This window comes from Eucalyptus grandis, chromosome 2, assembly GCF_016545825.1.
Source record: "Eucalyptus grandis isolate ANBG69807.140 chromosome 2, ASM1654582v1, whole genome shotgun sequence".
NCBI lineage: Eukaryota > Viridiplantae > Streptophyta > Magnoliopsida > Myrtales > Myrtaceae > Eucalyptus > Eucalyptus grandis.
In genome coordinates this window covers 24,233,866-24,245,543 of record NC_052613.1, presented here as the reverse complement: position 1 = coordinate 24,245,543, position 11,678 = coordinate 24,233,866, and the positions used below count along the sequence as shown (strand labels likewise).

The 11,678-nt window shown below is 39.4% G+C and overlaps 1 protein-coding gene across 4 annotated transcripts; it reads right to left on the bottom strand.

Annotated features, from left to right (window-relative positions):
- Window positions 1-790: 790 nt before the first annotated feature.
- On the bottom strand, window positions 791-10,553 carry LOC104427599 (cullin-1). Of its 4 annotated transcripts, none has more exons than XM_039307350.1 (20): window positions 10,392-10,553; window positions 9,956-10,127; window positions 9,741-9,840; window positions 8,601-8,786; window positions 7,895-7,942; window positions 7,585-7,812; window positions 7,428-7,505; window positions 6,200-6,289; window positions 6,028-6,105; window positions 5,883-5,942; window positions 3,448-3,477; window positions 3,287-3,373; window positions 3,038-3,187; window positions 2,907-2,962; window positions 2,666-2,786; window positions 2,429-2,590; window positions 2,175-2,318; window positions 1,863-2,081; window positions 1,595-1,762; window positions 791-1,150 (listed from the first exon to the last, which is right to left on the bottom strand). In XM_039307350.1, exons 2-20 carry the CDS (start codon window positions 10,084-10,086, stop codon window positions 1,049-1,051), a joined length of 2,238 nt encoding a protein of 745 aa, XP_039163284.1. In that variant the 5' UTR covers window positions 10,087-10,127; window positions 10,392-10,553; the 3' UTR covers window positions 791-1,048. The 4 variants fall into 4 exon arrangements, with proteins under 4 accessions (XP_039163284.1, XP_039163283.1, XP_018723722.2 ...); XM_039307349.1 differs by having other exon boundaries at window positions 9,956-10,137; window positions 10,392-10,551; XM_018868177.2 differs by having other exon boundaries at window positions 9,956-10,137; window positions 10,287-10,540.
- Window positions 10,554-11,678: the final 1,125 nt, after the last annotated feature.

The following is an 11,678-nucleotide window of genomic DNA, read 5'->3' as shown; positions in this document are numbered from 1 at the left end:
ATAATACCACCAATTAGTTTATTTCAAATAAAGCTTATTAAGTGAGAAGATATAACATAGATATTTATAAGTACGAGAAGGTCACTAATACAAATATATCATTCGAGTCAGATATATTTTAATATATTTTTTCTGACTAGAAGTTTTCATATGGGCAGGATTTGTATTCATTATCATTTTCGTTTTAGGATGTGAATTAATAGTTCGTATGACCTATATTTTGATTAAAAAGAGGTGTTAATTTATGAATAAAGGAAAGAGGGGACATTCAGTCGATGACGTCACGGTGAGCTATAGAAATAAAATTAATACATATTTTTTGCTTCTTTGTCATGCTCAGTTTAATATAAAAAATGCTTCGATGAAACAAGTTTCGAGCAAATGGAAAGAAAAATAAAAGCGATGAACAAGATTTGGGCTGGGCCTTCATAAGCACGCGTGTATACCAATCATATATATCAACCACCTAGCATAACACCCATAATCTTACGTTGAACTCTTAGGTATTATAAAAATTAGAAAATACCCAAGATTTTGACCTTGATTAAATTTGATCATTAGATAATTCGCATTGTCAATACATATGAATCATCAATTAAGAAAACTAATTATGGTAATATGTAGATTTTTTTTTCCCAATCAACCAAGTGTATTCCTGTACTTTAAAGCTCCTTGTAGAGGAGCTTGGCAGGCCCTAGTGAGTTCAGAGAAACCCCGTATACCTATAAAACCCCCCATCTGGACAATGAGAATTTCAAACTCACCACCTTCCCACTCTAGTGGTGTAACATGTAGAATTTTAAGGCATACTTATTAAATTTTATGGAATTATCGAAGAACCGTCACAATGGCACAGTGCAGTTTGCCAAATTGGAAAGGGAAACCTTAGTTTTAACATGAAAAATATGCTGTTCCCGACATCCACAACAGAAGCTAACAACAGTAATTGCAAAACTTCATGCTGATTGATCCTCCTCGGTCATGTTGTCTATGCACCAACACTGACTATTCACAAGTATAACCAACTCTCCCTTTCAGTTAGCTTATATTATGCCAAGTATCTCATCGAGATTGGATTATCCTTGTCCCTCTCTAGGTATTCTCGGAAGATCAAATCTTCAATCTGCTTCTTGATCGCTCTCACTTTCGGCTGCAAAACCAAATTTTAGAAGTTAGAGGACAAGGTGATTTTAGAGCAGCAACATGAAGTTAACATGAGAAAGCACCGTTTAAACCACTGACGCTTCCCACGAAAATCTCATGTAAGAGGAGCATTCATCATTCATGCCCATTGAATAACAAGTGCTAACCGCAAAATCGCTCAGTTTACCAATCTTGACAATAAAAGGTGTCAAGAGATGCATATGCAGAAAAGATAAAATAAAAATATTAGAGATACTTCAATAGCAATTTCCACTGCTCATACTAAAGAAAGAAAATGCTAGAAAGGAATGATCTCAAAGATTTGCAATTTGTTTTCTATATTAAGGCCATTGGTCACCATCTTAGAGTCCAGGTCTGACTCTGAATTAGCTTATATTCCAGACACGTCTACTGAGAACAGACCAAAAACAAAGAGAAGAACCAGTTGCACCTTGAAGAGGCGAGACAGCTGCTCAATACACTCCGCAACTAACTGCTGATGACTTAAAACCTTGCGCATCTTCATTATCCGCACAATTGAAGCGTCAATAGCAAATCGCCTATCTCGGTCAACATCTTCAATTGTCTTCCTCCTATCTTCTGCAGGTGGAAGAGAAATCTACAGCACAGGAAAGATTTAGCCATGAAACGAAGAGAGAAGGAAATACAAAAAGGCACACTTGATGAACTTAGGTCAATCCCACAATTCAAATGCAGACCTTGATTCGCCTCATTCTATCAGTGAACATTGCATTGAACTCAAACTCATCAGTGGCCAAGATTGTTTTTGTACTAGGGTACTTATTTAAAATCTTGTACTTTGCACAAGAGAGGGAATGCAGCACTCTCATTACGTCATTCTCTGCCATGTTTGACTGTGCCTTGATATCTTCATACCCAAATCGATCCGATCCATTAAATAGAAGCAGAATCGCAGCCTGGACAATCGCACACAATTACCAAACATTGGTTCTGAGAGACATTCCATCCAAAACATGCTAGCTTTCCATGATACAGAACTTTAGTCATACCTGATATGTTGACACGATTAGTTCAATAGGTTTCGGGTCAAAATTGCCATTAAGAGTGCAATTTCCCAATGAGTATATCCATGTGAGTTTCTGGTTTTTCCTCCTCCTTTGAAAGAAATCTGTGAAAGCTTCCATGCTCTTTACCTGAAAGCAAAATAATTTGAAAAGTTCAAAGTCCTGGGGAAAAGTGTCTGCCTGGGGAAAAGTGTCTGATGTGATACTAAATCGAGCAGGGTCTACGTTTCAATAATTACCATCTCAGAGGGAAGGTTGAGATCAGTGGTTTTGGTACTTGGCCAGAATCCACTAGTGAGGACTCTCACTGTCAGATCTACACCAGGGTTTGCAATTTTGTCACTCGAGAGATACTGCTCGAACTCGGTCTTGATATCCTTAGTCAATTCCAAATCCTTGACCTGCCAAAATCATAAGAAGCTCAGTGATGGGAAATATCATTACTGAGTCAAAATTTAGCCACAAAATACACTCACCATGGTCTCCATCTTTGAAGTGAAGTATGGCCCATATTGCTGCTTAAACCTAGTCAAGATCCACTTTTCACGATCTTCATCAACACTCTGATCAACAAGTAACCGCCGAAAAAGTTTTCTCCTACAAACCGTTGACAGGGTTTAGAAGATGTAGATATTTCAATAAAGAAGGATTTGTATTGACTGATAAACATTCTGAGCGGAGCCAGATAAAAACAGAAAGAAATAGGGTCAGATATACCTGTAGAATTCGGCAAATAAGTCTCTGTCGCCAACGTAAGCAACCAATTCTACAACCTGGGGATATACTATGTAAGGACATCTAACACTTCCAATTGATAGAAATTTTTTCAGAATTCCCGGACTCTCTACCTTTCCGAGCGCTTTCTCGACTGTTTCATCAGTTAGTTTCCTATTTCCACCTGCCTTCAGGATATTGTCACAGTAAATTGCTAGCATTTCCCCACTTGAGAGACCAGAAGGACCCCAGTTGAAGAAAGTCCTGAAACTTTCATTAAGGGCCTGTAAAAGGATCATAATGGATTAATTATTGATAACAAGAGATACTTGACATGAAGTGCTAACAACATGTTTAACCAACCAACACAGTGCCAAACAAACCTTGTGAAACAGAAAGTGGTTTGAGAAACAATCGGTAACATATGCCAGATACTTGTGATGAAGCTCAATTATCTGCACCACAAGAACCTGAAAGATGCATTGCTAAAGTAATTAAACTCTCAACACAACCCCTGTTAAAAAGCTTTTGGCCAGATATTTACCTGCTGCCGTGCTGAGATCTCATCTGAAGCCTGTATGCATAGTAGGCAAATGTTCAAATTTAAATCAGAGGAAAATCACTCCACATGGTTTCAAAAGTTTTGGCCCAAAAATCAGATGCTGAATAGATGTCATTGGCAAAAACAAGTATGGGTGCGTTTGGGAACCCCTTTTCAAGGGGCTTTGGGGAGCTAAAGATGTTTGGGCCAAAGTGGAGGTGTTTGGGAACCATTTTCGAAGGGGCTTACGGGGGAAGTTGGCATTGGCAATGCTGAAAGCCCAAGGCAGGTCTAGGGCTGCCTTGGGCTTTCAGCATTCTCGGAAGGTCGGAGGTCACTGTTCACATGTCTACTGTTCACTTCTTCTCCAGCGGCGTGGACGAGCTCGAGAGGCCGGCGATGGACTTGGCTGAGGTCGGCGAGGTCGCGGCGACCATCACCGGCGAGTCGCGCGACCCCGGCGAGTCGCCGCGACCGCTTGCGAGTCCCGGCGACGGCCTGCGAGTCGCGTCGCCACGACCCAGCTCTGGGTTGCGCGACCTCAGGCGCAACCCAGATCTGGGTTGCCGGAGGTCGCGCGACCTCGCGGCGATGGGCGCGACCCAGATCCGGTCGCCGCGAGGTTGCGCAACTTCAGGCGCGATCTGCGCGACCTCCGACGACCCAGATTTGGTCGTCGGAGGTCGCGCGACCTCCGACGACCCAGATTTGGTCGTCGGAGGTCGCGCGACCTCAGGCGCGACCCAGATCTGGTCGCCGCGAGGTTGCGCGACCTCCGGCGACCAGATCCGGGTCGCGCGGATCGCGAGGTCGCGCGACCTCCGGCGAGTGGGCTGCCGGGGGTCGTCCGACCTCAGGCGACCCTCGCCGGAGGTCGCCCGACCCTAGGCGGCCCTTGCCGGTCGTCTCCGGGGGCCGCCCGAGGCTGCCGACGGCCGCCCGCCTCTCCGCGAACTCTTTTATTTTTTTTTTATAGTTTTTTTATTTTTTTTATTAATCACCAAGTCCTTTGTAAATATAGTTTTTCCAAACACTATTTTTCCCAAAGTTACTTCAAAATTGACTTTTAAAGTATAATTTACCAAACACAGTTGCATTTTGGAAAACATCTTTAACTCAAAGGTCTTTGCATTTTCCTAAAGGCTTTCCCCAAAAGTAGTTCCCAAACGCACCCTATGTATGATATGTATAAGTTTAAGATAGGGACTTCTTCCCACGACTTGATTTCATTTCTCCCGTTTTATTTTCTCCTGTACACTGCATGCTACACTGTTCAAGGGAAGGGGCAATCGCTGCAGAAAGAGCAGGTGCAAGGCAAGGATTTAATTGGGTTCACGGGAGAAGAAGAGGTGCATCAACAGAAAATTTGCCAAACGTTCTTCAACTTTCACAGTATAAGGCAGAACCTGGTTTTGACAAGAGCTTGGGTGAAAAAAAAAATCTGTCGGGATGCATGCTGTCGACAAATTTATCCTGAAGATCCTATCCTCCCAAAAACATAACCATGAGAAACAGAGTGTTTGGATTTCATGCATTGTAGTGTAATCAAATTTCTCTTTCGAAATCCTTCCTACAATATGTCCCTTATTTACTAGCTTCATTTTGTAATGGAACAACATATCCGAGGCTGTCTGAAATAATTCATCAATTACTAAGCCAGGAAACGAATAAGAAAGTTGATGACTGCAGGGTCTCTTTGAAGCCGCATTCTTATCATGACCAGTGAATTCTCAAATTCATGGAAGAAAGCAATAGGCAATTGTAAGGACTACTCTCCTAAAAATTTAGCTTAATAAAGTTGCCAGCCATGTGCGGGTCCTGGTACCATCTTAACAGTGCCAAAAGTAAGGAAAAGAGAGGGGAACAAGATCCGATTTCAGAAGCAGGGTTCCCACTGATGCCTCACAAGATATGAATACAACAATACAGAAGCAGCAATGACAACCGCAAAGGTTTTCCAACTAATTAAGATGGTCAAATGAATCATCTCAAGCCATTATGCTCAATTTATCACCATTCGTTCAATAAAAATCTATGAAAGAAACAACAGGAAGAATATGCTTGGCTCTTCAGAGAGAAAAATAGTTATCTTACAAACTTGGAAAAGACGACAAAGGCAGTTTGTGTTTCTCAAGTCTTTGTTTCAATGGTTCAGTGGGTTAAAGAGCAAAGTTTAAAAGAACAACAACCATTAGTGGACATCACTTAGTACAAACAGATTTAGCATCTCTTTTTCAGAGGCCAATGGTTATTCTTTCTTTTCCCCATTGACTCAGTAGTTGTTCCTGCAGCACAGTTTCAGCTCATTACTGAGCAGGACCAAAGGAAAAAGGACAAACTTTGTTTTCTGATTGACAGAACCTTCCATTAGATGAACGTAATGAAAGAAATAGCAGCAGTGTACTTTGAGCTACTTTAGCAAAATGCATTTGACAAACCTTGTTGCTTGCAGCATCTTCACCCTGCGAGACTAAGGCTGTGCCTTCAGCGATAACGTGCTGCCAAAAGAAAATGGAATAAAATTGCCGCAAACCATGATCATATAAAAGCAATTACAAAACTAAGACACGATAAGATACAAACCTCTTTAAAAATTTTGGCTACAGGCTCCAAGAACTGAGATATTTTATGATTACGGTACATCCTTGTAAGATCCTCCATCTAGAATTGAAACTAAATAGTTAGAAATTATTAAACGATACACATTCCTCAACTGGTTGGTAGATTATTCATGTATCCCAATGCTAGGACGCACCTTATTATCTTTAACTAATGCAAGTGAGTAAGACAGCTCCATTTCAAGTAGCTGTTTTGAGTAGACTGTGAAGAGCTCATGATGGACTATCTACAAAGTACAGAAAGATCCTTTAGTTTGCGCAGCAAATGAAGAGCTCAAAGGTGAGCTCTCTATGAAGTACAGAAAGATCATTTAATAAGATCACAGCGAAGATGTCTAACGGTATCCTGCATATAGAAATCTAAGAAACCTTCAACTGACAAGTAGCAAGGGAAAGGCTTATATCATTATGTTGTGTTTGTTTCACTGACAAAGGTTCCTATAAGAATGGAATTCCATCTTCAAAAAGAGGGAAGTGTTTCCAAGATATAACGGTCTTCCACGGATGCTCACAGAGAGCTTCAATCTGGTCTCTCTCTTCTTTCCCTCCCTCCCTCCTGTTCTACACTTCTCTTGAGTATTTTTTGTAGCTTTAGTTCACCTCATTGCAAACTCAAACCTATTTTATCTTCTTCAAATTGATTTCAAAATCAACTTTAAGTCTTCACATATAAGAAAACTCGATATGCCATAGGCCTGCTGGATTAAATCATCATCTGTCATATGATTTTCCCTTAGTCATGTGACTCATATTGTCAGAGGATGGCAAGAAGGTGTTTGTTAGACACCAAGCTAGGATGTTCGTCTTCACTTCTATATATACACATATATTTACTATATTATATATATAGCATGCTTTAATTCTTTTTTCTGGTGTAGTAATTGGGAAATCGTAATATCATACTCTATACAAGCAATTTAATATTATTGTGATAATTCATTTTAGGAACTCAATATTATTATAACAAAGAGAATTACTTTTGAAAGCAATCAAGCACTGAAAAACTTTTTCTGTCTCACTTTCATATACAAAACTAGACAATGAAAAACTAGCCGTGTTCCCTGAAAATGATTATGGTGAAAAAGTTTTCCTCCATCATGAAGTTTTCCGCGGAACAAGCTCACTCTAATTTACAGGCATAACAGTTTCCTTAAACATCAAGCATATAATTAAGTTCCTAGCATTTCAGTTCAAGGCACAAGTTTTTGCGATTAATTTTGCTCTTTTTCAAAAAAGGTTCATTAGATGCCGACCTAAAAAAAATAAAAAAGGGTTCATTAGATCAATTGAAAATATAAATGCACACGAGTAATAGGAAAACCTAAGCAAAAACTAACTTCTGCCAAGTGCCAATTATATTCGAACCTCCATCAACTTCCGCTCACTCCTTGATAATAGAACTTGTGAGATTATTTCTTTCTCCTTTTTCAAGCATTCTTCGACCTGTAAAAAATTAAATTAGGAGTGCAGATATATATTGATATTGCCAGTTCCATTTATAGAATGCACTTCTACCAGTTACCTTTGACCAGTAACTGTGACATATATCCTCCACGTGACTGTAGTCCTGCCCGATCCAACTTGATGCCTTACGAGAATAATAGATCCTAGTTTCCTCAAGCAAATATACTTCAAAGTCTTTTTCATAAAAGTCACTTTGTATTTCTTCGATTCCATATTCAATATAGACATCTAAGAAATTCTTCAGCAAGGATTTGTCAACTTGATTGCCATCACGGTCCTGATTAATCTGCTCCAAAAGCATGAGATACTAAAAGTGATCTACTATGCTCTGTGAACTAAATAGGTGAACTGTCATAAACAATGCTTACCAGTGCAATTACTGCATCTCTAATTTTAGATTTTATTTCTTCGAAGACCTGAAATGATAAAGAATGTGAAAGTTTCAAACCACACAATTAGGAAAAGGAAGGCTCCGATGAAATTCTAGGTTCAAGTTAGGGATTGTCATTCCATTCAATGATTTATAAAGCTGACCAAACTGGTCCACTAACAGGTTCATGGTTGGTTTGATCTGGTTAATAACCTTAAACAAGAGTTGGTCAAAACTGATCAAAACAGGGTTTGAGTTTTGACATGGGTGAAGCAGCAAACCACAATTCAATCAGGTCCATTGGAGCAAATCAGTCTCACCAAAAAAAAAAAAAGCCGGAAATTTCACATGGTTGAGTTGGTAACCAAAGGCAGCCCAAGAGATGGGGTTTCATGCAGCAAGCCACTCAGCTGTGGCTTTGTTTCCTACTCTTAATAATTTTTGTTTCTTCATTCTTTTATTGGAAACAAACTTGGGGGCAAAATTGGAGAGAGAAAAAAGTATGAGCATCAGATCTATAGATTGAAAGATGATGTGAATGCGCGCCCCTCCACCATATTCATTTTGTATTACATATGCAATGAACATATTTATACTGTTCATGGGTAGAAACGAGGAACTAGAGCCCTGACAGGTTTTTACGCTGGTATGGTCAAGGGAGCATACAACTTAGAGGTAATTTGTGCTACATTGAGGTGGCTTACCTTACTTCTGAAGCAACTAATTCCGATGTCCCTGAGTGAAGGCAAACTTCTCCGGGAAATAAAATAGCGGTCAAGGTAATGAAAAACTGGCGCAAGCCATCTAACCATCACTTTATGATTCTCCCATCTTTGCACAAACTCCTTCAGCAGAAACTCATTGTGTTTACATCTTAAAGATGGCAACACCTTCAGCAAAAAACAGAACAATAAAGGCTTTGTCGTGAGAAAGTAAAATCAGACAAAAGAGGATAAGATTAAGTTGAAACTGCATTTTCTTAATGATCTGGAAGAAAAAGCTCTAAACTATTAGTACAACCCATCAACCGATTGAACATCATCTTTTAATTTGAAGAACAGACTTCTTACTCCACCAAAAAGGGCCAAATGTCAATGAAACTGTCTTTCACTTGAAACTTGGTAATTAAAAATTAAATCTCTTGTTTGTAATTGACATGGTAGATAGTCAGGCAATGACATGATCAATCTAAGGGCATGCTTTTCACAAACCCGCAGGAGACAATGTCATCACTGAAGTAGGCCTGCAACAATGATCCAGGTACGAGTGTCCCTTTATCTAAGTTGGAGGCAAAAATAGTATAACACAAGGAATGCATGAGCACTAAATACCCAGAACTTAATAATTTTAGTCAGTATACCCCGTATACAGTATACTGCACAAAGACACAGTGATCATGTCATAGCGTTAGTTCCTCTGTTCCTTTTCTAGTATGCACCTTCACACATGCACGAGAGAGAGAGAGAGAGAGAGAGAGAACAAATTCTAAGATTAAAACTTCCATTGCCCTAAAAGAGTACAAATGAAGCAGTTGCTAAATAACTGTTCAAAACGTCATCGAATCTAATAAGAGAATATTAACGGTCAGCATACTGAATACTAAATTTGCTGCAAATACAGAAAAATCTTATCATCAAGGGTTCAGAATCCACAAATGTGCCTGCTTGCTCAGTAATAATGAAAGCTGACATTTAAATCTCTCAGGCAAATAATCAGAAGTTTGCACCACTTACATGTTTTTGATATTTATCATTCGATGAATAGCTCTGTATAACATATGGATACAGCATAAACCAAGATCATATCATAGACAAAATGACAAGAACAAAGTGCAGGATTCTCACCGTCTGGAGCAGATACTTTCTAATCTCCTGCCCATATCTGTCGTAAAGCTGCTGAGAATAATCATGGGGCGGCTTTTGAGTGCACATGTTGTAAACACTTCTGCAGTTTCAATTCCATTAGGGAAAACAATGGAAAAAAGAATCCCATCAGCCGACATTGAACAAAGACAGTAATTCGCAGCTAATCGAGGGGGCAAGAAAGGCTGAGTAATTACGCATAAGCCATCATATAATCTTCTGAGCTGAGCGGCGTGTCGTCGAGCCCCTCAATAAAGTTCTTCAGCTTCACTACCCACTGTTCCACATGCCTCCACTCCACATCGAGGTCCAGAGGAGGAGTATTCATTGCCGCAGGAATAACACCCCCGCCACGACCAACACACACACCTACAACAAGCTTGAGCAAAGAAAACACCAGACATCAATCAAGAGTTCGCCCGCGCGGCATTTCTTGTTTCTTGCAGGAGACAACTCAGCAATTTGCCGGGATCAAGCAATAACTTTATCAACTACGACGTTAACTCGGTGAAAGAGAGACTCGATTACACATGTGCCCATCTGGACAAGTCGCAGAAACTCTCCAAGAGAGACCCGCGAAGAGAATTTCCCGGACGGCATGAACGGAGGCGAGTCAGGGGAATCTGTACTTACTTCCCAGAAGAAGAGTGTGGGAATCGCTCAGCTTGATCGGCGGCCCGCGGAGAAAGAGGGGCTCCCCTCGTGGGGCGGCGGCTCTCCGAGGTGGGTTCGGGCCGGCGACGAAGCGAACGGCGAGTGCCTCTTCGTTTAATTGGATACGAGATACGAGACTTAATTACCTGAGGTGTCATCCATGCCCAAAAAATTGAAACCTCGAATCGTTAAAAAAATGTGAGGCGTTAGTGAATTTCATGTGAATCCTGTCAGTTTCGACGGTCCGATTCAATTTATATCATGTTTATGGACTGATTTATTAGATATCAAGTATCACCGACCACCATTTTGTTTCTCAAGAGTGTTTGGAAAAAAAAAAAAATCGACACGATCACGATTAGATTGAGAGAATAATTATGTGCAGCGTGTTAGGTACTAATCAAGAAAAGTATACTAATTGACAAGACCTATATAAAGTAGAATATTAACAGAGAACTTCGATACTCAGTAATCAATATTTGGTGCTACTTCATATTTGTTGTTTTCAAGTCAGGCAAGCAATGTATCTAAGATAATGCCAAATAGTGGGGAAAAATGTTAAAAAGTCTTAAACCTTTTGTATTTGTGCCAATTTAGTTTTAAACTTTTTTTTAGTACCAATTAAGTCCTAAACTTTTTTACGTTGTGCCAATATTTGGTGTTACTTCATAATTGTTGTTTTTAGGTTAGGCAAGCAATGTGTCTAAGCAATGCCAAATATCGGGGAAATGTGTTTAAAAAATCCTAAATATTTTGTATTTGTGTCAATTTAGTCTTAAACTTTTTCTTATACCAATTAAGTCCTAAACCTTTTTACGTTGTGCTAATATTCGGTGCTACTTCATAATTGTTGTTTTCAGGTCAGGCAAGCAATGTGTCTAAGACAATACCAAATATATTGTGTACATAACTATTTTTCAAATGTTACTCAATTTTCTAAGGTTATTTCAACACTCTTTTTGTTTGGATATATACATCATTTTCGTGGAATTGATTAATTATATTATAGTTAAATATAGTACTCTATAATTGTGATTATGTTTTTCTTTATTTTAACTTATTTAACCATCACTTATTTGTTACTTTCTTTTGCTCAATATGCAGCGTTGCTACATTGAAATTACCATTTTTCTTTGCGTAAGTTGTATGCATCATCACTTGACTTACTTTTAGAAAGGCAATATTCCACGATTTTTTAACAAGAAAACTATAAGATTCGAGGAACTTTAATCTCTCAACTATTATGTATGTTCCAAGATTACATTA

Bases quoted from the DNA above. Each gene is read 5' to 3' on its own strand.
- LOC104427599 (XM_018868177.2), bottom strand. From the start codon at position 10,358: ATGCCGTCCGGGAAATTCTCTTCGCGGGTCTCTCTTGGAGAGTTTCTG. The intron at 6,290-7,427 runs GTTCGAATATAA...TGTACTTTGTAG, and splicing joins GTGAGCGGAAGTTGATGGAG to ATAGTCCATCATGAGCTCTT. The intron at 6,106-6,199 runs GTGCGTCCTAGC...TTTCAATTCTAG, and splicing joins CATTAGTTAAAGATAATAAG to ATGGAGGATCTTACAAGGAT.